Source organism: Salvia miltiorrhiza, chromosome 8 (genome assembly GCF_028751815.1).
Source record: "Salvia miltiorrhiza cultivar Shanhuang (shh) chromosome 8, IMPLAD_Smil_shh, whole genome shotgun sequence".
NCBI classification, from domain to species: domain Eukaryota; kingdom Viridiplantae; phylum Streptophyta; class Magnoliopsida; order Lamiales; family Lamiaceae; genus Salvia; species Salvia miltiorrhiza.
The window spans coordinates 54,442,679-54,470,145 of record NC_080394.1 but is presented as its reverse complement, the minus strand read 5'-3'; the positions used below and the strand labels follow the sequence as shown (position 1 = coordinate 54,470,145).

The 27,467-nt window shown below is 37.9% G+C and overlaps 4 protein-coding genes and 2 non-coding genes across 17 annotated transcripts; 1 reads left to right on the top strand and 5 right to left on the bottom strand.

The window, feature by feature from the left end:
- Positions 1-6,017: 6,017 nt before the first annotated feature.
- LOC131002083 (small nucleolar RNA snoR122) lies at positions 6,018-6,097 on the bottom strand. The gene has a single exon (XR_009094163.1). It is a non-coding gene; the product is annotated as a small nucleolar RNA snoR122 (small nucleolar RNA).
- Positions 6,098-6,167: 70 nt separating this feature from the next.
- On the bottom strand, positions 6,168-6,255 carry LOC131002064 (small nucleolar RNA R44/J54/Z268 family). The gene has a single exon (XR_009094145.1). It is a non-coding gene; the product is annotated as a small nucleolar RNA R44/J54/Z268 family (small nucleolar RNA).
- Positions 6,256-7,638: 1,383 nt separating this feature from the next.
- LOC130999212 (pentatricopeptide repeat-containing protein At2g03880, mitochondrial-like) lies at positions 7,639-11,277 on the bottom strand. Of its 3 annotated transcripts, none has more exons than XM_057924717.1 (4): positions 10,869-11,277; positions 8,347-10,459; positions 8,143-8,240; positions 7,639-8,006 (listed from the first exon to the last, which is right to left on the bottom strand). In XM_057924717.1, the coding sequence occupies exon 2, from the start codon at positions 10,385-10,387 to the stop codon at positions 8,438-8,440; it is 1,950 nt and encodes a 649-aa protein (XP_057780700.1). In that variant the 5' UTR covers positions 10,388-10,459; positions 10,869-11,277; the 3' UTR covers positions 7,639-8,006; positions 8,143-8,240; positions 8,347-8,437. The 3 variants fall into 3 exon arrangements, with proteins under 3 accessions (XP_057780700.1, XP_057780699.1, XP_057780697.1); XM_057924716.1 differs by having other exon boundaries at positions 8,161-8,240; XM_057924714.1 differs by having other exon boundaries at positions 8,347-11,277.
- LOC130999210 (pentatricopeptide repeat-containing protein At2g03880, mitochondrial-like) lies at positions 7,639-17,331 on the bottom strand. 10 transcript variants are annotated; one of them, XR_009093441.1, is made up of 5 exons: positions 17,028-17,309; positions 14,325-16,393; positions 8,347-8,416; positions 8,161-8,240; positions 7,639-8,006 (listed from the first exon to the last, which is right to left on the bottom strand). XR_009093441.1 is itself a non-coding variant. In XM_057924713.1 (2 exons), exon 2 carries the CDS (start codon positions 16,360-16,362, stop codon positions 14,392-14,394), a length of 1,971 nt encoding a protein of 656 aa, XP_057780696.1. In that variant the 5' UTR covers positions 16,363-16,393; positions 17,028-17,331; the 3' UTR covers positions 13,933-14,391. The 10 variants fall into 10 exon arrangements, 2 of the variants coding, with proteins under 2 accessions (XP_057780696.1, XP_057780695.1); XR_009093440.1 differs by having other exon boundaries at positions 8,143-8,240; positions 14,325-16,402; positions 17,028-17,289; XR_009093438.1 differs by having other exon boundaries at positions 14,325-16,402; positions 17,028-17,289.
- Positions 17,332-22,944: 5,613 nt separating this feature from the next.
- Positions 22,945-24,289, top strand: LOC130999209 (chlorophyll a-b binding protein 4, chloroplastic). The gene is made up of 3 exons (XM_057924711.1): positions 22,945-23,364; positions 23,479-23,894; positions 23,983-24,289. Exons 1-3 carry the CDS (start codon positions 23,159-23,161, stop codon positions 24,111-24,113), a joined length of 753 nt encoding a protein of 250 aa, XP_057780694.1. The 5' UTR covers positions 22,945-23,158; the 3' UTR covers positions 24,114-24,289.
- Positions 24,290-25,521: 1,232 nt separating this feature from the next.
- On the bottom strand, positions 25,522-26,310 carry LOC130999208 (calmodulin-2/4-like). The gene has a single exon (XM_057924710.1). The coding sequence runs from the start codon at positions 26,266-26,268 to the stop codon at positions 25,765-25,767; it is 504 nt and encodes a 167-aa protein (XP_057780693.1). The 5' UTR covers positions 26,269-26,310; the 3' UTR covers positions 25,522-25,764.
- Between the last annotated feature and the right edge of the window lie 1,157 nt (positions 26,311-27,467).

Genomic DNA, 27,467 nt, shown 5'->3' with positions numbered 1-27,467 from the left:
GATGGTTGGTTCAAGGAGAACATCTGCCGAAAGCTGGGAAACGGGCGAGGAACTTTGTTCTGGGATCATCCTTGGGCGGGACCGGAACTGTTAAAACATAAGTTCCCTCGACTTTTCAGACTTAGCTTGAGGAGGGATGTTAAAGTCGAGGAGTGTGGGAGGTGGGAGGAGGGGAGATGGATTTGGGAGCTCAAATGGCGCCGGACGCTGAGGGAGACGGAGATGGAGGCCGTGAATCTCTTAACCTCCTCTATCTCTTCGTTTGTGTTGGATGCAGATTCGGAGGACAGATGGATTTGGAGCTCGTCTGCTGATGGTTCTTTTACCACATCTTCGGCGTATGAGGTCATCAGAGCCAGGAGATGTCAGAATGTCGCTCGAAGTTCAGATACGAAGGTCGTCGCTTCGGTGTGGCAGACGCTTGCACCACAAAAAGCTATCGTCAATGCATGGAGAATCTTGAGGAAACGCCTTCCGACCTGTGACGAATTGAGAAAGAGGAACATCAACCTTGGCGAAGGGGAAGTTTTGTGCAAACAGTGCGACTCACACAATGAATCGATCTGCCACGTTTTCACCTTGTGCTCTTCAACACAAGAGGTTTGGAATGAAATTCAGCGGTGGATCGGGATACAGACAGTTCGTCCTGCTTCGCCGATCGATCATTGGCGGAGTTTCTGTTACCTTCGCAAGGGCAAGAAGATTGGGAAGCTGCTGAAAGCGATCTGGGTCGGATGTTGTTGGTTGTTGTGGCAAAGACGGAATGGTAAAAAGTTCAAAAACAAGGATTGGGAGCCTAAGAACTTGGTGATGGAGCTTAAAGCTAGACTTTGGAGTTGGAATAGATGCTTTGGTATTTTAAACAATGAGATGGAGTTCTCCTCTTGGAGCTCCAATGATTTGATCTCCCGAATCTTGTAAGCCTGGTACCGCTGGTACCTCTTGTTCAATAAAAAGTTTTTCTTACCAAAAAAAATGTTTCCTTTCTATTGTTAAACCAAACACTCAATAAAAGTAATGGTTATTGTTACCATTCCACTCCTTTATTTGATTCCATTCTCTTTCCATTCCTCTACTTGAACCAAACGAGCACTTAATATCCAAAAAAGAGTGACTATGAATGGGGGATAATTTAAGTCTCATCACTAATTGCATATTAGGGGCTCAATATCTATATACCATGTTGAGATTACAAATATATTTGATTTAGTTAATACGGAGTATATTTTTAAGAATATTAAGTCTCATCACTAAGTTGAAAATATCTTGATTAATTGATTTGATTAAATTTCCATTTCAGTATTGGATTTTGTTTTTTTCGTGCAAAAGCATCTATTGCTTAAAAAGCATTTTTGCTGAGTTTTAGTGGAATTTGTTTTCGCGTATCGCACTAATAAAACTTGATTAACATCAACATGTGCTAAATATATGCTAATGGCAAGAAAATGAGGGAGCAAGATGATGATAAATTCTTCCCTTCCTGGATTTAATTGTTATATATACTGTCGGTGATAAGTATTTTCAATCAAATGAATAATGCTTTCAATTATCATTTTTGTAAGAATGAAAATACCATTAGATTAGATGTGTGGAGTATACGATTTGTAAGAATGGAATTTTATATCTAAATAAGTTTATGTTTAATGATGTGTCGGTCCAAACTTGTGAGGTTTTTGCATTGTCATATATTTATGGCAAGATGTTTAGTTACGAAATCGTTTGAAAAAATGTGTCGATTCATTGTGGCAAAAGAGTAAACATTAAATTGGGTTAGTTGAAGTTTTTGATGAGGTCTTTATAAAAACATATTTCGGGCAATGTTTCATCACGCCTAAATACCATAATTTTTTTACACCATTCTTAATAGTAACCGGTCCAATCATTTAAATTTTTAATATTTTTTTTAATATTTCCCAAGAAAGAAAAAGGGTGTTTGGAAATACGAAAATTATGTTATTTTAGAAGAAAATATGTTATTTCAATAGATAAAAAATGAACACTAAATTTAATTGAAAAAAGCAGCGTCAACTCATGAATAAAAAGAATATATAAAATGGGAGAAAGATAGGAAAAATGAAATTAAAGAAGCAAAAAAAACACAGCACCGACTCATGAATGAAAAGAAAATATAAAAAGGGAGAAAGATAGGAAAAATGAAATTAAAGAAGAAGCATAAATACTAGAGATGGCTAATGGAAGACACAAACTTCTGAATTTCTTTGTGGAAAGACAATGAAAGAAAAAGTTCACTTGTTGACTCACATATTGCGCAATATATATACAATAAACTGAAGCTAATTAGGAGCAACTCAATTTCAGCAACTCTTATTTATGGGCAACTTAATTTCATCATTTCTTAATTAACATACTTTTTAGAGCGTAATTACCGTTTAATAATTATTTAACGCCAAACTTTTAATAATGAAAGGAGCCATTTTTTTTATGCACGTGAAATAATGAAAAATATGATGAAGGTAGTGAAGAATCAGCCTATGCTTAAATTTAATCGCCATTAATTGAGCTCAGTTACAATTACAGCAGAAGTTCGGAGAATAGAAGAGTTGTTCATATCATATACTCCCTCCGTCCATGAAAGAACTTTCTAGGAGGTAGTGGCACGGGTTTTAAGAAAAAATATTATTGAGTATATTGAGAGTGGATAAAAGGTAGTTGAGTGTATTGGAAGTAGGGATGTCAATGCAGCCCGAAACCCGTGGGCCGACCCGAATAACCCGACAAAATTAGAGGGTTAGGGTTGAAAAATCGCAACCCGAAAAAACCTCCAGCCCGATTAACCCGCACCCGATTAACCCGAAACCCGATAGGGCTAGCCCGAAAACCCGATGGGCTGGCCCGGTGGGCTGACGGAATTGTGACTGATGCATCCAATTACAACTTCTGCTATGTTTAGATCTATGGTATTTGCTTAAATATATATATATATATATATATATATATATATGTAGCCTCATTAAAAAAAGTGAAATTAATTAGTTAGAATATATGTGTGTGTGTGTGTGCAATCTCATTAAAAAAAGTGAAATTAATTACGAATTTTTTTGTAGAAATTGATTATTAGTATCTCATTAGTTAGAAATTAATTATTAGTATCTCATTTTAAAGTTATACGAATTTTTTTTTCTGTCAATGAGATGTGCATGGCAAATCCACTAATTATTCAGTAATAATCTAGATTGATTCCAATGCATTGATACATGTTAAAGTTTACTATCTCATTTTAATATAATTTTGTTTATGCAATCTTGAATATCTTATATTTTTGCATTTCATGCTTTGCTATATAATTTATATCTTTAATATCTATGTAAATTTTATATATTATACATTAGATCATTAGGAATAATAGAATACAAATGATAATTTTATTTTTACGCCTTTAACATGATTAGCCCGATGGGCTAGCCCGAAACCCGAAAGTTTAGGGTTAGGGTTGAAGATTTACAACTCGAAAAAATCTCCAACCCGATTAGCCCGCACCCGACTAACCCGGAACCCGATAGGGCTAACCCGAAAACCCGGTGGGCTGGCCCGATTGACATCCCTAATTGGAAGTGGTGAAAATGTGTTATAATTAATATTGGAAGTTGGGAAAAGTGAAAAGTAAGAGGATTATAAGTGGTGGGGTATAGTCCAAAAATAGGTAGGAAGCTCTTTTGTAGACGTCCCAAAAAGGAAAGATGTGAAGTTCTTTCGTGGACGTCCCAAAAAAGAAAGATAGGAAGTTCTTTCGTGGACGGAGGGAGTATTATTTCTAGAGTTGCATATCATAAGGAGGCCGAAACGAAAGCGACAATTTGGCAAGACAATTTGCCTACCTCACTTAGGGGGGTGTATTCGTTGTGGATTTCCACAGACTTTAAAAAGTCCATGAAATTTAAATTCCATGGAATTCACATAGATTCCAGACGACTTTCAAAGAATTCGTAGTTGAATTTCACCCCGATTTTCACTGATTTTCGAAGAATTTAGGGGATAATTCTGGAATTGAAATCCATGATGCCAACGCCCGCTGAGTCCCAGCACCGCTGGAAACCCAGCGACCGCTGGGAATCCAGCGAGCGCTGGAAACCAAAAAGGCATCATGGAAACCCAGTGTTGAGCAATGCATTGGGCACCAAAACGGCACAGCAGCTGAGAGGTGAGGGGTGCGCCGGGGCGGTCCCGGAGGAGTCGGGGAGAGGAGAGATGGTGCGGCGCTCACACTGCGCTGGGGGACTGTGGGCCTGCGGCGGCGGCAGCGGCAACGGCGTGGCGAGAGACACGGAGCGCGTAGAGAGAGAGAGGCAGAGAATTCAGACTCGCTCGAATCCAGCATATGCTGGAATCCAGCATATGCTGGAATCCAACATATGCTGGAATCTCTCAACGGTGGCTGAGTTCCAGCGCTCACTGGCTTCTTGGCCGCGGGCGCTGGAACTCAGCGCTCGCTTAAAATTTCATGGATTTCAATTCTCGTGGTTTTTGGCCGGATTTCGTCGTGTGTATTTTTTGGATGAAATCCATGAAAATCATTCCAGATTTTAAGTCGATGGAATAACGAATACACCTAGATTTGTATGGATTTTAAAAAGTCTGAAACGAATACACCCAGATTTATATGGACTTTTAAAAGTCTTAAACGAATACACCCAAATTTCTGCAGACTTTTAAAAGTCTGGAACGAATACACCCAGACTTTTAAAATCCATAGAAATCTATTAAAATCCACAACGAATACACCCCCCTTAGATTCAATCTTATGCCTATGTTACGTGGCTTCATTATAATACTTGTAGCAGAGCTAAATGCAGTCAGAAGAAAAAAAAATTATGTTGAAGCTACATATGTAAATAGTGGAAAATTTAGGATTGGGGAGGTGGGAAAAGTAGAAGGCTGTAAAAGTGGAATTTTCAAACTTTGATAGCTTTTAAAAATATTACTCCAAATGTGCTATTAGTGGTTTATTGATTCTACTCTAACAGATCACAAATTAATGCTGTCATTTTCGCCCTATATAACAAAAACTATTCGGAGCTCGACTCGAAAAAAGCTCGTTCAAGTTCGTTTAGAGAAGCTCGTAAAATAAACAAACCAAACTTGAGCTTAATAGTATTCGGCTCGTTAGCTCGTGAACATGTTCGTCAAGTTATTCAGTTTGAAAAATATAAATTATTAGTAGATACAACTTATATTTATCCATTAAAATTAATAATAATTGTATTAAATCACTAATTAATTTTGTTTGTTATAAGAAAATAATTAATATATTTATTATTTTGAATAAAATAATTTATTTTTAAAATAAAATAATCAATATTTTGAATATAAATATAAATTTAGAAAGTTTGTATAGGCTCGTGAGCAGCTCGCGAGCCTCAAAGTATTCGGTAAGTAAAGTTCAAAATTCGATTCGATACTAAACAAACCAAACTTGAACACACTACTATTCGATTCGGCTAGGTTCGATTACACCCCTATAAATATCAATTGTAAAATACGCTCTATTAGTGGTTTATTGATTCTACTCTAACAGATCACAAATGAACGGATTTTAAACTTTCCAAATCTGGAAATTAAACTTTGGGCCGAATAGAAGTTACTATATACGAAATCCAGGGTTGTTATTATATAGATTTCTAATTTTGTATGAATTGTTGAGTGAGGACTGGACTCGAATGTGGGCCGATTTTTTAATTTTTTTTTCTAATGTGGGCTGGGCCGGCCCATATTAAATGAAATTTCTTTTTAGAGGAAGTATAAAAATATTCAAACTAAAGTTTTTTCTTGTTTGAAATAAAATAATGAGCAATCACAGCCTTCATTTAAACTAGAAGAAGTTCATTACATTGATAATTTTGGAGCCAAGGTAACAATATTAACCAGGCTTCAACAAAACCACCATTCAAATCTCCGTTCTTTTTGAGTAATCATAAGGCTCCAAATAATATCCAAAAAAAAAATACTTTACATACAAAATCAATAAATAAATTGCAAATAAATTGTATAAATTGCTAGATTGCCTCAGAGGTAGTGACAATAATCGCTTATCATCATATACATTTCTGATAATACGTGCAATTTAAATGCATCATTGGCAAACTGGCTTTGAATTGAACGAATTTATTAAAAAATCAAAAAATGAAATCTTTTTTTCCAAATTTCAATAAATTGCATCAGAGAGATTCCCATTAGACTAATCAATCATTCCTCCAAATGAGTTCTGATGTCCCTGTCTGTTTTATCATCACTTGCGAATAATCAATGAAGAAAACATCTCAAAATTCTCAGATCTAAAGAATATAAAGATAAAAATCGAATAGGATCATCAATTTTTTTTTTTTGCAAGCCTCAGATGAATATGCTTTACACCTTGTGAATCCTCACTCATAGTATATTTAACACCATCATAGGCAGAAAAAAAAAAAAAAAAAATCACTCTAAACTTCGACTAATTAAAAATTGAAAATGAAATACTCCGAAATTCAAGAGAAAACTAGGGAATAGTGAAAACAGCCGAAATTACCTATAGCCACAAAATATCAATTTGAACGGCGGCGGCCCATTGCCGAGTTAGGGTTTCGATTTGTTGGGATGGAGCTCGCGATGTTATATAGAGAGTTGAACAGAGGATTCGAGAAGATTCGTGGGCTGGGTTTTGTAAAGAAAATAGGAGTAATAAAACAAGGCAAAGCCGCAAAAGTAATAATTTTGCAGAGATGCCCTTGTAGAATAATGTAATTACATATTTTCATTTCACAGCTGAAAGGTTTTGACTCTTAGGGCTCGTTTGGTTTTCAGTAAATGATTATGTAGGATAATTTGTAACCAGGATATTTAGCGTGGATAATGACAGATTATTAATACTGAGTTGGTGTTTGCTATCAAGGCTAAATACAGAATATCCTGATTTAAGTTAATCTTAGGAGGGTGGTATTATTAATCCTAAGAAATCTGGATTAATAATACTAGGTCGTGGGATTAAACCGAGTCATCCACATTATTACTAAATAATCACTAGACTTATTTGTACTAAATTAGCTAATACAATGTATTAGCCAATATCTAACACGCCCTTAAGTTGCTGTGTTTGGATTTTTCAAAGTTTTTACCAATCACACATTTTGAAGAATTTAATGTAACACTCCAAACTAGTGCTAGTATTATTTATGAAAAAAAAATAGAAATTAACATATTACTCCCTCCGTCCCATGAAGCATGTCCCAGTTCTTTTCGGCACATGAATTAAGAAATTGATATTTTGTGTGTTAAATGTGGTAGGTGAAAAAGTGAAAAGGTAAATAAAGAGTAAATTTTTTATCATTTTTAGAAACAGGTCAAGCTCGTGGGACAACCTAAAAAGAAAACTGGATCATGCTTCGTGGGACGAAGGGAGTATTATTTTTTTTAAAATAAAAAGAATAATAAATAAGCAAAGTACAATTAGAGTTCTTTACCTCAACAAATAAAACATTGGCTTCTTTCGTAAACCACATAAATAGATTGATTTATTTTTCTTCTTTTCAATTTCTTGATTATCTGAAAAAAGATCAATTGATGTATGATTCGCTGAACTTATATATTGGCAATGTTGTAATTTGCCAAAAAAAAAAAAAATTGAAGTAACTTGGATACAAAAGCTTCCCAAAAAGTATTGCAAACATTTCATATGTCAAAAAAAGATTAACTACATTTAACAAAGAGAGAATGATGGTGCTTTCTGCAGCTGTGAAATATTCCCTCCGTCCCTAGAAGCTTGAGCAGTGTTCATTTTTGGGTTGTCGCTCGAAGCTTTATCACTTTTCTTATATGGCAAAAAAATTTCTCTTCATTCACCTTTTCACTTTATCACCTACTACACTTGACACATAAAATACTAACTTTTTAAAGCTCGAGCCGAAAAGATATTACTCAAGCTTCGCGAGACAGAGGGAGTATAAGTTGGAATTTTTCTCCATAGATTTGATACCACCAAAGAAATGAAGCCTGTAACCATCCATCTTCAAACTCTGCAAATCAAGAAGGGCTATATTATAGGCATAGAGGTTTTTTCTGTAGCAGCTTCAATAGAAGCTTTCAACAACATTCCTTAACATCATGGAAAAGGGTAATAAAGTTTTCCTATCACTAGCACAACTTGCATACCATTGAGCATAATCTCACCAGCAAGTAATCCGTAATCGCGATTCGAGCAAAGGGCTGCACACGGCAAGCAGATTTTGCAGTATCGCGTCCTCCTATACCTGCAGACAAGCGTATTGAGTCGACTCTCGTGAGTTCTAGTTAGTGTACGCACGCAAAAAAAGAGCAAACCGAGCTAGTTTCACATTCACAAGGCGCGTTGATTACCAGAGAGTATAATCTGAGTAGCATACTTCAACTGAGTTGAAGAAGGTCATATATGGCTGCAAATCAGCTCTGTGAGCGTGTTCGTTTCACGCTACCAGTAGTCACCGCAAGAGCAAGCTCCGTCGTGAAAATGATGGTAACGAATAGGATCCCGGATGATGATGCTTCTCTCCTCCATTTTCGCCAAAAGCTTTGCGAAAACATGGCAGTCGCCACATATCCTCAGATTTTTTCTGATTCTTACTGTCTTCCCTTTAGGCAGCCTCATAATACCGAAAGCAATCGCCAGCTTCTCACTGTGGTATACAAGAGAGTTTTCCATCTGTTCTCCTTCAAGATCTTGATACACAAAATTCGTGTCTGGCACGTAACCCTCCTCCTTTAATCTCCGAATCACACGGCTCAGCTCTTGATGAATAGCATTGATCTGCGGATGAGCTTCGTCGCCCAACAAGAAAGCATGAACTTGCTTATCTATCTCGATCCAACTGCATCCCAGTTCTTTCTTGATCCCTCTATCCCTCATGAGTCTCCTCAACTTCGCAGCCACGTCCCATCTTTGGCTGTTGGCGTAGATATTAGATAGAAGCGTGTACGTTCCTGCATCACGAGGATCCAAGCTCAAGACCTTTTTGGCAGCATACTCAGCTAGATCCATATCACAGTGAACCCTACACGCACCGAGCAGGGTTCTCCATGTGACTGCATCTGGTTCACATTTCATTTCATGAATTAGCTTTGTAGCTTCCTCGAGCTTCCCTGCTCTTCCAAGGAGATCAATCATGCAGCCGTAGTGCTCCCTTCCCGGATCAACTCCGAAGTCCATCTTCATCGACTCAAAGTAATACTGCCCGTCTTCCACTAGTCCAGCATGGCTGCAGGCAAACAGAACCCCCAAAATTGTGATGTGATTCGGTTTCATCCCCGTAGCTCTCATCGCCTCGAATAAATCTATAGCTTTCCGGCTGTAACCGTTTTGGGCAAACCCTATCACCATGGTGCTCCAAGAGATCACGTCTTTTACAACCATTCGAGTGAAGATGGCGTTGGCATCTTTCAAACTACCACACTTGCAATACATGTCTAGAAGGGCATTGTTAAGGACCAAGTCTCGATCAAACTTGATGATGTGAACATGGACTTGTCGCCCCAACTCCAACAGCGCTAAACTAGTGCAACCACGCAGAACACTTGTTAGAGTCGACTGATCGGCCCAGAAGCCAGATCTCTTCATTCTGATGAAGAGATTGAGGGCTTCATCTCCATCACTGTTCTGGGAGAACCCACCAATGATGGAGTTCCACACCACTATATCCGAAGTTCCCATCGCATCGAATATGTAAAGAGCTGCTTTTGGTTCACCCCATTTGCAGTAAACATCGATCAAAGCACTTCTGACGAAAACATCCAACTCCAAACCCACCTTGATTATGCAACAGTGAAGCTGTTTGAGGGTAGAAATCTCCTCAGAGGCTCTCAGAACTGAAGAATACGTGTACATGTTCGGTCTAACACCATCTCTAAGCATCATAATCAGCATCCGCAAGGCCCTACACTTGTGCTCGGAATTAGAGTACGCAGCAATCATAGTAGTCCATGAGACGACATTCCTCTCCAGCATCCGCTCAAACAATAACTGAGCTTCATCCAGCAAATTGAATTTCACATACATGTTAACAAGTATGTTGATAAGGAAAGTCTTGGGCTCGTAGCCATTTGAGAAAACATGGTGGTGGACTTCCTTTCCTTGTTTAACGGCTCCACGGGCTATGCAGCACTTAATGAGCTCCGCGTAAGTGACTGAGTCTGCCCATAGCTTGTGTTTATGCATAGAGTCCAATGCTTTCATTGCATTGGGAAGGTCCTTTTGATAGCAATACGCGGAGAACCCATTGACTATATCTTGGTGATTACTTGACGACGCCCTGGGCCTAGCCCTCGACTCAGATACCTCCACAGAATAGAACCTCGGAAGCTGAGGAGCTATGGGAGTAGTCCGCAAGGTGATGCTGTAACATTTGAATCTTGACATAATTTTCATGGCTAAAGACTCAACTCCATCGAAATCACAACTGCAACCTCTTCAATTTGTGAAATTTCTTCATTACATTAGCTGCTCAACAACTCAACCAAGGCGATCAATTATTAAGCAAGAAGAAAGCACTCTGCTAAAAATAAGCTTCAAACTTCATCTATAACATTAAGATTCGAAAATACAGTACAAATAGGATAGCTAACTGTCACATAAGAAATTTTCAAGCCAAATCCGAAATCTCTGTATAAGGAAAAGAAAGCATTTTTTCCACCAAATTTTGCTGGATTTTTTCGTGAATTCATTATTTGACTAGAATTATATTGTCTCTAAATAGAGGATTCGAGAAGATTCGTGGGTTGAGTTTTGTAAAGAAAATAGGAGTAATAAAACAAGGCAAAAGTAATAATTTTGCAGAGATGCCCTTGTAGAATAATGTAAAAACAAAATCGATTTATCAAACAGCAAAAAATCGAAAAACAAATCAGACCAACAAGTCGGAGGAGGAAGAAGGGTGGCGGGGAGAGGTCTGCGTCAGCGACTCAGCGGCGGTCCAAGCCGGTCTGCGCGTGGCTCTGGCTCGTGCTGGAGGAGACGCGGGCGGCGGGTCTGCTCGTGGCTCGTGCTGGTCTGCAGCGTCTGCTCGTGCTGGAGGGGAGAAGCGGCGCGGAGGAAACGCCGGGGTGGGGGCGGTCGCCGGTCAGAGAGGCGCCGGGGTGGAGGAGAAATGGTAGGGAGGAGGAGGACTAGGGTTTTCGAAATGGAGAATAGATTGGAGGCGTGGCTGGGGCAATGCTGAAAAATGTGATGTGGATAAAGTATAAGGATAGTGATTAAGAGATTAGATGACTTTTATTAATTTTGTGTTAAAAGAGTGTTTTTAATTTATGAATTTATTTTTAGCACTATTTGAGTTTATTTTTTTAATTTAAAATTTTCAGTTTATTAAATTTCATTTTTCAGATTATTAAATTTCATTTTTTTTCAGTTTAAAATTTTCAGTTTATTAAATTTTCAATTTATTAAATTTCATTTTTCAATTTGTTGCCTTATTTCAATTAATGGAAAAAGCATCACCAGCCAATCCCCACCAAAGCACAACAACATAGAATAACAAGGCATCATCAGCCAATTCCCACCAGAGAAAACAACAATCACAGAACAAAATCACCTTAATCGCTCGGCCTCTTCCCGATCACGTCTGAAAGACTCTCTGATTTCGGCGATTCGTTGTGCCTCTTCCCGATCGCGTCTGAAAGATTCTCGGAGGGCTGCAATTCGATTGGCCTTTTCCTTCTCTCTTCTAATTTGTTCAGGGAGATGGAAGCCATCGGAATCGTATTCCGGCGTGGGTGAGAGAGAGGGGCGCCGGCTCAGTTTTCGGTAGCAACCATGGTCCGCTTTCGTAAGGAGGCAAAATCTGCTCCGATTCAGAGCGAGGGAGGAAGGCTGCCTCGGTTCCCGGCAGCGTCCATGGCGCCGCTTCGGATTCCGGTGGCGACGACTCCGATCCGGTGACAGGGAGCAACGACGACTCCGACTCCGACTCCGACCCAGTTTCAGTTTCAGGCACAATCGACTCGGATCCAGAGAGAGGGAGGCGCACCGCTACGGATTCCGGCAGCAACCACGGCGTCGCTTCGAATTCGGGCACAAAATCAACCGATTCAGAGAGATCGGGAAGAGGAAATTCAGTTTCTGGCACAAACGTCTCCCGCAACACAAATCCATCCAGAGAATCCATAAAAATGCCCTCCATCGATGAAGATGGAGGAGATTTGGATGGAGGTGGATTCATGAATCGAGAGTCTCAAGACCGGGAGAGAGAGAGAGAGAGGAAGCGGCATTAGGGTTTTCAGAATGGAGAGTGAGAGAGGAAGCGGCGCTAGGGTTCGAGAGAATGGAGAGGCCAAAAAATAGGGTATAATACTTAAAATAGGGAGAGAGTAATTAGGTGTTAATCATGATTTAATTAACTAACTTCACAATAAGGGGTGGGGTAATGAATGGCAAATGGTAGCAATTTTAAATAAAGAAGAAGGGTAAAAGGGTACAAAAAGCAAAACAGGGCATTCAATTGTTGACACTTTTTAAAGGTCAAACAGGGCACTGAATCATGGACGGAGGGAGTATATAATAAATACTCTCGCAGTCCATCAAAGAATTTCCTATCTTTCCTGGGACGTTCACAAAAAAAATTTATATCTGTTTTTGGACTATACTCCACCACTTGTAATTACTTACTTTTCACTTCTTTACAACTCTTAATATTAATTATAATATCTTTTCACCAGTCCCAATATCTATCTTTCCTTTACAAAAGATATTTAAATCTATCTTTTCTTTTTGGGACGTTCACAACAAAAATTTATATATATTTTTGGACTATACTCCACCACTTGTAATTACTTACTTTTCACTTCTTTATAACTCTTAATATTAATTATAATATCTTTTCACCACTCCCAATATCTATCTTTCCTTTACAAAAAAAAAAATTAAATCTATCTTTTCTTTTTGGGACGTTCACAACAAAAATTTATATCTATTTTTGGACTATACTCCACCACTTGTAATTACTTACTTTTCACTTCTTTACAACTCTTAATATTAATTATAATATCGTTTCACCACACCCAATACATTCAACAACTTTTTCTCTACTTTCAATACATCCAACAACTTTTTCTTAAAACCCGCACCACTCCCTCCTAGGAAATTCTTTCATGGACGGAAGAAGTAATATATGTATTAAAAATATACTAATGTATCGGTTTTGTTCATAATCGAACCATGGGCAGAAAACCGGAACCGAACCGATACAGGATCGATTTTTTACTTTTCAAATTGAACCGAAAACGACACAAAAATCCCAAAATCGAACTGAGCCAAAAATGGTCGGTCCAGTTCAGTTTATGCTCAACCCTAGCTTGACTTAAGCTGCCGCGTTTGGATTTTTCAAATTTTTTACCAATCCCACACATATTTGAAGAATTTAATGTAACACTCCAAACTAGGTCTAGTATTATTTATGAAAAAAATTTAGAAATTAACATATTATTAGTTTTTTTTAAATAAAAAGAATAATAAATAAGCAAAGTACAATTAGAGTTCTTTACCTCAACAAATACTTATAACATTATTCTTGATTATCTGAAAAAGATCAATATATTGGCAATGTTAATTTGCAAAAAAAAAAAAAAAATTTGAAGAAACTTGATACAAAAGCGTCCCAAAAAGTATTGCAAACATTTCATATGTCAAAAAAAGATTAACTAGTTAACTACATTTAACAAAGAGAGAATGATGGTGATTTTTCGGTCTCGTGAAACTTGAGCAGTATTTTTTTTTTGAGCTATCCCTCGAAGCTTTATCACTTTTCTTATATGACAAAATTTTTTCCCTTCATTCACATTTTCACTTTTTCACTTACTACGTTTAACACATAAAATACAAACTTCTAAAAACCCGTGCCGAAAAAATATTACAAGTTTCGCGAGACGGACGGGGTATAAGTTGGAATTTTCTCCATAGATTTGATACCACCAAAGAAATGAAGCCTGTAACCATCCATCTTCAAACTCTGCAAATCAAGAAGGGCTATATTATAGGAATAGAGGTTTTTTCTGTAGCAGCTTCAATAGAAGCTTTCAACAACATTCCTTAACATCATGGAAAAGGGTAATAAAGTTTTCCTATCACTAGCACAACTTGCATACCATTGAGCATAATCTCACCAGCAAGTAATCCGTAATCGCGATTCGAGCAAAGGGCAGCACCCGGCAAGCAGATTTTGCAGTATCGCGTCCTCCTATACCTGCAGACAAGCATATTGAGTCGACTCTCGTGAGTTCTAGTTAGTGTACGCGTGCAAAAAAGAGCAAACCGAGCTAGTTTCACATTCACAAGGCGCGTTGATTACCAGAGAGTATAATCTGAGTAGCATACTTCAACTGAGTTGAAGAAGGTCATATATGGCTGCAAATCAGCTCTGTGAGCGTGTTCGTTTCACGCTACCAGTAGTCACCGCAAGAGCAAGCTCCGTCGTGAAAATGATGGTAACGAATAGGATCCCGGATGATGATGCTTCTCTCCTCCATTTTCGCCAAAAGCTTTGCGAAAACATGGCAGTCGCCACATATCCTCAGATTTTTTCTGATTCTTACTGTCTTCCCTTTAGGCAGCCTCATAATACCGAAAGCAATCGCCAGCTTCTCACTGTGGTATACAAGAGAGTTCTCCATCTGTTCTCCTTCAAGATCTTGATACACGAAATTCGTGTCTGGCACGTAACCCTCCTCCTTTAATCTCCGAATCACACGGCTCAGCTCTTGATGAATAGCATTGATCTGCGGATGAGCTTCGTCGCCCAACAAGAAAGCGTGAACTTGCTTATCTATCTCGATCCAACTGCATCCCGGTTCTTTCTTGATCCCTCTATCCCTCATGAGTCTCCTCAACTTCGCAGCCTCGTCCCATCTTTGGCTGTTGGCGTAGATATTAGATAGAAGCGTGTACGTTCCTGCGTCACGAGGATCCAAGCTCAAAACCTTTTTGGCAGCATACTCAGCTAGATCCATATCACAGTGAACCCTACACGCACCGAGCAGAGTTCTCCATGTCACTGCATCTGGTTCACATTTCATTTCATGAATTAGCTTCGTAGCTTCCTCGAGCTTCCCTGCTCTTCCAAGGAGATCAATCATGCAGCCGTAATGGTCCCTTCCCGGATCAACTCCGAAGTCCATCTTCATCGAGTCAAAGTAATACTGCCCGTCTTCCACTAGTCCAGCATGGCTGCAGGCAAACAGAACCCCCAAAATTGTGATGTGATTCGGTTTCATCCCCGTAGCTCTCATCGCCTCAAATAAATCTATAGCTTTCCGGCTGTAACCGTTTTGGGCAAACCCTATCACCATGGTGCTCCAAGAGATCACGTCTTTTACAACCATTCGAGTGAAGATGGCGTTGGCATCTTTCAAACTACCACACTTGCAATACATGTCTAGAAGGGCATTGTTAAGGACCAAGTCTCGATCAAACTTGATGACGTGAACATGGACTTGTCGCCCCAACTCCAACAGCGCTAAACCAGTGCAACCACGCAGAACACTTGTTAGAGTCGACTGATCAGCCCAGAAACCAGTTCTCTTCATTCTGATGAAGAGATTGAGGGCTTCATCTCCATCACTGTTCTGAGAGAACCCGCCAATGATGGAGTTCCACACCACTATATCCGAAGTTCCCATCTCATCGAATATGTAAAGAGCTGCTTTCGGTTCACCCCATTTGCAGTAAACATCGATCAAAGCACTTCTGACAAAAACATCCAACTCCAAACCCACCTTGATTATGCAACAGTGAAGCTGTTTGAGGGTAGAAATCTCCTCAGAGGCTCTCAGAACTGAAGAATACGTGTACATGTTCGGTCTAACACCATCCCTAAGCATCATAATCAGCATCTGCAAGGCCTTATACTTGTGCTCGGAATTAGAGTATGCAGCAATCATAGTAGTCCATGAGACGACATTCCTCTCCAGCATCCGGTCAAACAATACCTGCGCTTCATCCAGCAAATTGAATTTCACATACATGTTAACAAGTGTGTTGATAAGGAAAGTCTTGGGCTCGTAGCCATTTGAGAAAACATGGTGGTGGACTTGCTTTCCTTGTTTAACGGCTCCACGGGCTATGCAGCACTTAATGAGCTCCGCGTAAGTGACTGAGTCTGCCCATAGCTTGTGTTTATGCATAGAGTCCAATGCTTTCATTGCATTGGGAAGGTCCTTTTGATAGCAATACGCGGAGAACTCATTGACTATATCTTGGTGATTACTTGACGACGCCTTGGGCCTAGCCCTCGACTCAGATACCTCCACAGAATAGAACCTCGGAAGCTGAAGAGCTATGTTTACTACTGCTATGAGGCGGGGAGTAGCCCGCAAGGTGATGCTGTAACATTTGAATCTTGACATAATTTTCATGGATAAAGACTAAACTCCATTGAAATCACAACTGCAACCACTTCAATTTGTGAAAATACTTCATTACATTAGCTGCTCAACAACTCAACCAAGGCGATCAATTATTAAGCAAGAAGAAAGCACTCTGCTAAAAATAAGCTTCAAATTTCATCTATAACATCAAGATTCGAAAATACAGCAAAAATAGGACAACTGATTTAGGATTAAGCAATTACTACTGTCACATAAGAAATTTTCAAGCCAAATCCGAAATCTCTGTATGAGGAAAAGAAAGCATTTTTTCCACCAAATTTTGCTGGATTTTTTCGTGAATTCATTATTTGACTAGAATTATATTTTCTCTAAATTCTGATCGATGACTTAAAGGCAATGAACCACTACGCAAACTTCAATTACAAAGTCTAGAACTGTTCTCATTCATCATATTCATATCTGCCGCCCAAATTGAGTTTTCAAACAATTTCTTTTCTTAGAAAAGAAATCAAATTGAAGAGCTTAACTTAACAATCACCGCCTGTTAAGAGTGAATAAGAAAGAAACATCTTCGAATTTGTAAGTGTTCCACTCTTCATATTTGAAAGGTAAAAAAAAAAATGAAATGCAGCCGTCCATCAAAATTCATTTGTATACGCAGAAACATCACAGCTTAATTTTTCCGATTGTACCTCAAAGTGTGAGACTTTGCTCTTCGTCCGTGATTGATTGAGCGAAATACAGAAATAGAGCGAGGTCTGTGTTCCGCCGCCGCCAAGATGGTTATGTAAATTCTCAGACGCAGCCGTCTTCAGCTAGCTTGATTCAAGGTGAGGATGATGACTTCTTTCTCTATCAAATTACTGGAACAGGGTGAGTGAGGATGCTTCCTTTGTTTATGCAGGTTATGTGTTTGTCGCAATTACTAAATGAATATTTCAATCTGTTTTTCCTAGAGCTCGTTGCACACTTCTAGTCTACTATTGAGGAAATTTCCACTAAAGGAGTATTTTTTAGAGTAAAATTTTGAAGTAGCTAAAATGAAGCATAAAACACAATTTATGGGCAAACATTGAAAAAACATAAAATTTGGCTATTTTTATTAATTTGGACGTTTTTACCCTTAATGAAGCGGACCGGGTAAGATCAGGCACGCGGATCGCGTGCCGGGTCGGGTTAGGCACTTATGGCACTATTAGTGTTATAAGTGCCAAGATTTTACTTTTGTTTTATTTTGGATTTCCCTTGGCACTGCCATAAGTGCCAACGGAAATCTAAAATAAAACCAAGTAAAATGGTCTTTTTGGCACTTATAGCACTAATAGTGTCATAAGTGGCATACGTGCAACAGAAACAACAATAATAGAATCAAGAAATCATAAATGGATCATTTAAATCCTAAATCGAACATCTAAACCCTAAATGGATAATCTAAACCATAAATGGAACATCTAAACCCTAAGTGGAACATCTAAACTCTACGGGGAAGTGTTTAAAATGGTTCTTTTGGCACTTATGGCACTAATATTGCTATAAGTGCCAACGGAAATCCAAAATAAAACCAATTAATAAAATTATGCGTGTGACAATTATGGCACTATTAGTGCCATAAGAGCATCTCCAATTCTTGTTGCTTAGAGGGGTGTCTTAGGAGTGGGCCCCACCTAAGACACACCCATCTCCAATGCATTGTGTCTTAGGTGGGTGCTTAGATCCTCATTTCCACAAAATTCATATTTCTACACTTTTATTTTTAAAATTCAAATTTTATTAAAATTAAAATTCTACATTACAATAATTTAAAGACATAATTTAAATACAATAAAAAAAATAAAAATTACAATAATTTTCTAGGGCTCAATCGGACCAAAACGAGACCAAATGTGCTCCTTCAAGTTCAAAGTGAGGCGAGCATGCATCTCCGCGTCTCGCATGGATGCTTGCCGTGCAACAAATGCACGAAAATCCGACGGAGCACCGGTACGAGGTTGAGATGCGGCACTACTCGAAGCTTCGTCGGCGTCTTCTTCCCACTGTGTTGCTTCTTCGCCTTCGTCTTCGATGATCATGTTGTGTAAAATGATGCACGTGAACATGATGTCGCTCATCGCCTCCTTGCTCCAAACACGCGCTGGGCCTTTGACGATTACCCAACGAGCTTGAAGGACGCCGAAGGCTCGTTCAATATCCTTGCGAGCCGCTTCCTGCATCACTTTGAACCTCTTTCCCTTCGGATCCGTCGGATGTGTAGGACTCTTCACGAATACAGGCTAATTGGGATAGATGCCGTCAGTCAAGTAGTACCCACTTGTGTAGTAGGCGTTGTTGACTTGATATGTGACCGGCACCCCCATTCCTTGCAGCCGATTGTTGAACAATGTCGAGTTGTTGAGCACGTTGATGTCGTTGTTCGAACCAGGAGTCCCAAAAAAAGCATGTCAGATCCATAGATCTTGCGAGGCGACGGCTTCGAGGATGATGGTCGGTTCCCCTTGATCGCCGCGAGTGTATACGCCTTGCCATGCCGTTGGACAATTCTTCCACGCCCAATGCATGCAATTAAAGCTCCCTAGCATTCCCGGGAAGCCGTGCTTCGCTTCGTGCATTGCTAGAAGCCGTTGGCAGTCAGCGGAAGTCGGCCTCCTCAAGTACTCCGCGCCGAAGAGTTGAATAATGGCACGACTGAATCTCCGCAAGCACTCCAACGCTGTGGACTCTGCAATCCGGAGATACTCGTCGTATTGGTCCGCTGCCCCACCGTTAGCCAGTGACAGTGCATTTTTGCAATGGCGTGAAGCCGGGCCTCCCAAGTGCATCCGTGCGTTGTTGGAAGTATGGATCGGAGGCGACGGCATTAACGATGCGCAAAAACAACGCACGACGCATCCGAAAACGGCGGCGAAAGATGTTGTCGGGGTAGACCGGATTTTCATCAAAGTAATCCGCGTGCAAACGTACAACGCCGGCTTCACGGTCCCGACGAATGAAAGCCTTCTTCCGCGCGCTTCGTCGCCGACGACGAGGTTGCTCTTCTGGATCACCAATATCTTGAACAATTTGGTTAAATTGTTGTACAAGATTGGAAAATTCTTCAGCACGTCGCTCGTCCTCGTGGCTTGATGAGGAGGAAGACATTTTTTGTAGATGATTTTTTGATGTGGAGATGATTTTTTGATGTGGAGATGTGAAATGAATGAAGAAGAGTTGTGATATATATAGATAAAAGGGGAAAAAAATAATAAAAAGAGGAATTCGGCCGTTTGCTTCCAACGATCATTTAAAAAAAACAAATATTAGAAACGGTCAAAAATTTCAAAAACTATCGAATTAATTTTTTTTTTTTTAATAGGCGCGTCCGCCGGACGCGCCATACACTTCTTCCTCTCGCCCCGGGTCTTCGCCTCGCCACCCCTTCGAACCAGGACGGGTCTCTAGTGCGGCGGCGTCTTCTTCAGCCCGGATCGACGCTCCCTTCGCCCTCCGCGCTGTGGATGCTCTAAGAGCCAAATGCTCTAAGAGCCATACGCGCAGCGGGCGCTGGCTTTTCCCCGCGAGCGCGCAACTCACCCATAAGCTTCCAGCTGCCGTGCAATCATCCCAGCGGCCGAGCAATCACCCCAGCGGCCGAGTAAAAAGGGCAAATTAGGCATACCACCTAATTAATGGCCATATTTTGATGTTTTAAGATTAGGAGCCAAAAATTGATTTTCAATCTTCATTATGGCCATTTGACTATATTATTTCTATTTTTTATATATAAAATAAAATACAAACACTATATTATTGTAAGATAACGATATCTTTTTATAAAATTAATGGATTCACTATTAAATTTAATATATTTAAAAATAAATAAATTTTTGGTTCCTCCAAAATTCGAACCAAGTGTTGTATTTTTCTATAAACTTAATACATTCAAAAAAAAAAAATCATTCTTCAAAATTCGAATTCAGTTATTGCCTTCATTAAGATGAACTGATAAATTATCGTAGATTTCAATGATCAAATAATCGAGAAAAATCTTCTATTCTTATTTTAAGTTAAGATTTTCATTTATACATTTTTGGATGTATATATATATACTCCCTCCGTCCCACGAATCTTGACACATTTTTCTTTTTGGGTCGTCCCACGAATCTTGACACGTTTCTATTTTGGATAATAATTATTACCTTCTCTCTCCTACTTTATCACATTTATTACTTTCTCTCTCCTACTTTATTACATTTTTCTCTTACTTTATCACTTTTATACTTTATTAATTACACACTTAAAATACTAATTTACAACTCCTTAATTCCCGTACAGAAATCAAACGTGTCAAGATTCGTGGGACGGAGGGAGTACAAAATAAAAGTAAGTAGTAAAAGATTGGTGTGGGTAGGTTTTGTTTTTTATTTTTACAAACCATGGGCTTCATCTTTTAGGTCAAAGCCCATGGATTTACGTGTTGGTATTTTTGTTTTCAAGGCCCAATTGCTTTTGCTTTTTGCCATCTAGTAATGGTTAAATAGTTGTTGCAATGCATTCGAATATATATGGTTATATTTATTTGATCATGTTCACATTTTAATTAATTTGGAATGAAGGGATTGAGATTCGTAGTGGTCAATTTATGTGAATTTACTGTCATCTACCTTAGTAGTAATTATTTTTTGAAGTTAGAAATCATTTTATTTTGACTTAATGGCGAATTCTGGTTTTAACTTCTAATAAAAGATTCTGCCTGTAAAACCACAAATTTTTAAATCTTTCTGATTTTGACTACGGGATAAATTTCCGGCGGCTTATGTGACATTTTAATCAATTTCCTTTAGTCATTTTCCCCAAAATATTTTAATTAAATGCCCTAATTCTCAAAATCTATTTCCTTTAGTCATTTCCTCCAAAATCTCCCCAGAGTTGGAGGAAGCATTAAAGTAAGAAATCTTCAACTATTCGGTGGAATCCTTGGGCAATTGCTTAGGTCATTAGTAAGAATCATTTCGGTCATTTCTTCAAATTGCTTTCTTATCTTTCATCCTATTATTATAATAGCTCTATTTATTTCTAAATTATTTTGGCATTTAGTGGAATCAATAAACATCATCCTATTGCTTTCTACTTGTCTTTAAGTTAAATGACGTCGTTTTGTATTTTTAAAAGAACGACGTCGTTTCTGTGTCATTGTTGATTAAGCCATGCTGGATTTCAGGCTGCCAACTCAGCCTATTTTTGGCTGAAAATTCATCATGTAGTCAAAATCAGAAATATTTCAAAATTCGTGGTTTTACAGGCAGAATCTTTTTGTTAAAGGTTAAAATCTGAATTCGCTCAAAGTTCGTGGTTTTACAGGCCATTAACCCTTTTATTTTTATCAAAATAATTTATGTTATTATTAATATTGATTCAAAAGTATGAAAGGAATAATGTAAGAATATATATGTTTACATATACTTATACATAATTGAAAAAAAAATACGTCATTTGTGTTATAGAGACAAGATCAACAATCTATTTGAATCCCTAACTTTTTTTTTTTTTTCTGAAGTTAAAATATCATGACGTTCAAATAGATGGATGATACTTGTCTTTATAACACAAAATTGAGCCTTGTACGATGCTAATTAATCAAATCATTCACATAACATTTTCTTAAAAATTTATTATTAAAGAAATATATATATATATATATATATATATATAGGGAGAGGTTCAGGAAAGAACCATAAATAAAAGAAGACCGGAGAACCATTTTGAGCCATTCGATCATCAAGATCTACGGTGGATGCATCATCTTGTTGGATGAATGTAGATCCTGGGTTCGAATCCTGAAGGGAGCATTTTTTTTTTTAGTGCATTAATTTTAACCGCGGATGCATTAATTTTTACAGTGAATGCATTAGATTTGATGATTCTCCCGTTCTCACAAATAATGTAGTTCTCTCTAGAACCACACCCTATATATATATATATATATATATATATATATAGGGTGTGGTTCTAGAGAGAACTACATTATTTGTGAGAACGTGAGAACCATCAAATCTAATGCATTCACTGTAAAAATCAATGCATTCGTTGTTAAAATTAATGCACTCAAAAAAATAAAAAAAATTGCTCCCTTCAGGATTCGAACCCAGGATCTGCATTCATCCAACAAGATGATACATCCACCGTAGATCTTGATAATCGAATGGCTGAAAATGATTCTCCGTTCTTTTTTTATTTATGGTTCTTTCTTGAACCTCTCCCTATATATATATATATATATATATATATATATATATATATTCACATACTAATCTATAAAACGATTCAAACTTATAATGTATTAATTGACAAGAAAAGCGTTTTACCAACAAATTGTGTTTAGTTCTTGCATCATCCACATGACCTTCAAATTTAACAAGTTTAAACTACATGTAAGAATTTATATATTAATTAAGAATTATGTAAGAAATTTCACCAACCTATTGGTAAATCATATATTCCACGTAAGCAAGATCTTTTTCTTGGATATTAATTAAGCCACCTCAACATTGAAAAAAAAGGGTCCCACATGATATCCAATAAAAGCCAAACCACATGTAAGAATTAGATTTATGGATATGTGAAGAAAGATAAGGATAAGTGCAATGGATTCCCATTGGCCATTCACACTCAAATTTTAGATCTCTAAAATTTCCAAACTTTCAACCAACACCACAAACGCCAATACTACAAACTCACACACAAAAATATTCATTTATACCTCACATAACACAACACAGAGAAAAGAAAACTCCTCACTTCCATTCTTACATATCGGGAAAAAAAATTAAAAAAAAAATTCAAAAAGAAAATGGCCGCAGTCACTACACAAGCCTCGGTCGCCATTCTCCGGCCGTGCGCGTCTAAAACCCGGTTCTTAACCGGTTCGTCCGGGAAATTGAACCGGGAAGTGTCGGTTAGGTCGGCAGTCTCATCCTACAATTCATCACTCAAGGTTGAAGCCAAGAAAGGCGAATGGCTCCCCGGATTGGCCTCTCCAACTTATCTCGACGGCAGGTTTGTCTGCTTTAATCGAGCCGAACTCGAGCCGTGCTAGCAAGTAGCTACTACATTATTAGCATTAGTAACTAATATGATATATATATATTTTTTTTATTGTATTATCACCAGTCTCGCAGGAGACAACGGATTTGATCCGTTGGGCCTGGCCGAGGACCCGGAGAACCTCCGGTGGTTCGTCCAGGCCGAGCTCGTCAACGGGCGGTGGGCCATGCTCGGCGTGGCCGGAATGCTGCTGCCGGAAGTCCTGACGTCGGCCGGACTCATCAACGTCCCGAAGTGGTACGACGCCGGGAAGGCCGAATACTTCGCCTCGTCGTCGACGCTCTTCGTGATCGAGTTCATCCTCTTCCACTACGTCGAGATCCGGAGGTGGCAAGACATCAAGAACCCGGGAAGCGTCAACCAGGACCCGATCTTCAAGAGCTACAGCTTGCCCCCGAACGAGGTCGGCTACCCCGGCGGCATCTTCAACCCCCTCAACTTCGCCCCGACTCTCGAGGCAAAAGAGAAGGAGGTCGCCAATGGTAAGCCGTCTTATGACTGCATGATGTCATCTTATACACGTGGTATTTGAGAAATGACTTTTTTTAATAATATTTATTTATTTTGCAGGGAGACTAGCAATGCTGGCATTCTTGGGATTCATTATTCAACACAACGTGACTGGAAAAGGGCCATTCGACAACTTGTTGCAGCATCTGTCTGATCCATGGCACAACACCATTATTCAGACATTCAATTAAGGGTTGATTTGCATACTAATTAATGTAATGAAAGATTATGTTTTTTTTTTGTTAGTGTAATCTGAATTTGTTGATGTTTTGGACTGGGATTTGAGTCACGTTTAGTGTACAGGACTAGATCATTGACACTTTCTCAAGAAAAACAATCTTTCATTAATCATTGATATATTGTTTTATATGTGGTCGCAATATTTTCCTTCATTTCCCATATTTATCTTACTACTCAATATCTCAATTTCATTTAATTTTATAAGTGGAAGACTAAGTCTATACTCCAACGCATGAGATTTAATTTCGAAGGGTTGAATAATTATCGCAATCAAGTTTTTACATTAACCAGCATATCAAGAATTGAAAGACTTGAAAATTTTAGGTGGGCCAAAATAAAATTAATACAAGTCCATTAATATTAATCCTATTAAAAGTTTCAAATTGTGTCCTTAATATTTTTCTATTAAATATATATAGAATATAGCTGACTATATCAGTTACAGTAGCTTTAGCATAAAGATTTTTTTTTCAAAACTAAAATTGATAAAAATCATATTTGCGTTCTACCATGTCTCAAAAAGGGTTCAATGAATTAGCGATTTAATGCATTAAACATGAGATATTAGAAAAGCTTAATCTTAAAGAGGTTATTAATGATTTTGCTTGTCAAAATGCTAAAAAATCTAATTTAATTTATTTCTATAATTATTTTATCATTAATGTTTTATGATTTATTATACTTTATAATAATATTACCGTTGTGCAATTATCTTAAGTTTGCTACAAAATTAATTATCATAGCTTCATTTTCTATGGTGCCATCGTATGTCCCTATCTCACTTTTAATATTTTATTTTGTACTCCCTCCGTTCCATTTGTATTAAAAGTTTCAAATTGTGTCTTTAATATTTTTCTATTAAATATATATAGAATATAGCTGACTATATCAGTTACAGTAGCTTTAGCAGAAAGATTTTTTTTTCAAAACTAAAATTGATAAAAATCATATTTGCGTTCTACTATGTCTCAAAAAGGGTTCAATGAATTAGCGATTTAATGCATTGAACATGAGATATTAGAAAAGCTTAATCTTAAAGAGGTTATTAATGATTTTGCTTGTCAAAATGCTAGAAAATCTAATTTAATTTATTTCTATAATTATTTTATCATTAATGTTTTATGATTTATTATACTTTATAATAATATTACCGTTGTGCAATTATCTTAAGTTTGCTACAAAATTAATTATCATAGCTTCATTTTCTATGGTGCCATCGTATGTCCCTATCTCACTTTTAATATTTTATTTTGTACTCCCTCCGTTTCATTTGTATTGCCCCCCCCCCCTCTTGCCATTTTGGGTTGTCCTAATTGTATTGGCCATTTTCTTAAAATAGTAAAAATAAAGACTCTTAAGTGAGCAAAAGTAAAACACTCCACCTTTTTTAGTCTCTGTACTGTCCAAAAGTACCAAAAGTAAGGGGCCAATACAAATGGAACATAGGGGTATCTCACAATTTTTTTCAATATTTAAACCATAATAAAATCAGCGAAAAAAAAACACACACACACTCACCCACAAATGAGTTGGTCATTTACCACAATCTTCATGCATATCTACAATGTGACGTGATCAAACCAAAAACTTCAAGGCTCATAACTAACTAGTTTCACACACACTTTCCTCAATGAGTTTCACAAACTCCCCAAAACTAATCCTTCCATCTCCATCATCATCAAACACCATTATCATCCTCTTGCATTCCTCTTCCGACAACCCCACAAAACCTAGCGAGCTCATCACCTTCCCCAACTCCGCCGCATCGACGAAGCCGTCGTCGTTCTCGTCGAACGTCCTAAACGCTTCTCTCACCTCGTCCGGCATCGGCTCCGCCCCATCAAACAAGTCCGCGATATTCTCAACCGAATCTCGTGAAAACGGCTCGTGGTGAGGCAGCCGCAGCCGCCTCATCACGACCCCGAGGTCGTCACTGGTGATACCGACGACATCGGGATGCGGTGGTGAGGTGTCGGCCACGATGGAGACACGGCTCGACTTTTTATGCAAACAGTCGAGCCGCAGGTGATGCAATATAAGATGAAACACGATTCGGAAGCTATAGGGAATGCACCATAAGATGAAAGATATGAACTTTGAATCCATCACTTGTTTTTTTTTTTGTTTTTTTTTTTAATGAATTTTCTTAGTTGATGATGTTGTTGACTTTATAGACATGGTTTGGAGGGACAAAAATTAATTTCTAGGAAGTTTCTATGAAATTTAGTGTAAGCTTTGTTGAAAGTGAAAGTGAAAGTGAAGAGTGAGAGTGAGTAGTGTCGATGGACTTTCCGGGTAGTTAGGTTGTGGAATTAATGAGTTCTATGTAAATTAAATTAATTGTTTAATTAGTGGTTACAAAGGGAGTCATAAGTTACATAATTTTAAAATTTAGAACTATTTAAATAGTGATATGAGAGCGACCTAATGAGATTAATATATTACAAAGATCCAGAATCGCGGACTACATATATTATTTATTTCAACTACTTATAAATAGGTTGGGTTTTTTCGGACAATTTTCCTATACACGTAATAAAATATTTTTTAAATTGGAATATTTATATAGACTCATCTAACACAGATAGTTAAAATACATCAATAATCTAGGAGATGTACTATTTCTATATATATATGTATATATATATAGGGGCGCGCTCCAGTGAGGCCTCTATTTTTCGTGTAACATGAGTGCAATGAATAAGACATATAATACTAATGAACAAAACGTATATCTAATGAACAAGATGTATATACTGATGTAAAATAAAAATTAAAAAATTCGTAATGAACAAGACATATATACTGATGAACAAGGCCGTATATACTAATGAACAATGCAATATATACTGATGAATAACAAAATTTAAAATATTCTGCTCCCGCCAAGATTCGAATCCTGCGAAAAAAAATCACCCTCCAGATACAATATCAGCCATAGGATTGATAAAATAAACGCACCAGATCGTACCCTAGATCTCACTAAAATTAGGGGGTCTCATTGGAGCGGCCCCTATATATATATATATATATATATATATATATATATATATATATATATATATATATATATATATATATGGTGTGGTTATAATGAGAACCACACTTATCGTGAGAACATAAGAACCATTAAAATCAATGCATCTGCTATATAAATTAATGCATTTGCTATTAAATTTAATGCATTCGAAAATAATAAAATTTTTGCTCCCTTCAGGATTCGAACCCAGGATCTGCATTCATCCACCAAGATGATGCATCCACCGTAGATCTTGATGATCGAATGGCTTAAAAAAAATGGTTCT

Coding starts and splice junctions, on each gene's coding strand:
- LOC130999212 (XM_057924714.1), bottom strand. CDS start 10,387: ATGAAAATTATGTCAAGATTCAAATGTTACAGCATCACCTTGCGGACT.
- LOC130999210 (XM_057924713.1), bottom strand. CDS start 16,362: ATGAAAATTATGTCAAGATTCAAATGTTACAGCATCACCTTGCGGGCT.
- LOC130999209 (XM_057924711.1), top strand. CDS start 23,159: ATGGCCGCAGTCACTACACAAGCCTCGGTCGCCATTCTCCGGCCGTGC. Junction 23,365..23,478: donor CCAACTTATCTCGACGGCAG/GTTTGTCTGCTT, acceptor TATTATCACCAG/TCTCGCAGGAGACAACGGAT. Junction 23,895..23,982: donor AGAGAAGGAGGTCGCCAATG/GTAAGCCGTCTT, acceptor TTTATTTTGCAG/GGAGACTAGCAATGCTGGCA.
- LOC130999208 (XM_057924710.1), bottom strand. CDS start 26,268: ATGGATTCAAAGTTCATATCTTTCATCTTATGGTGCATTCCCTATAGC.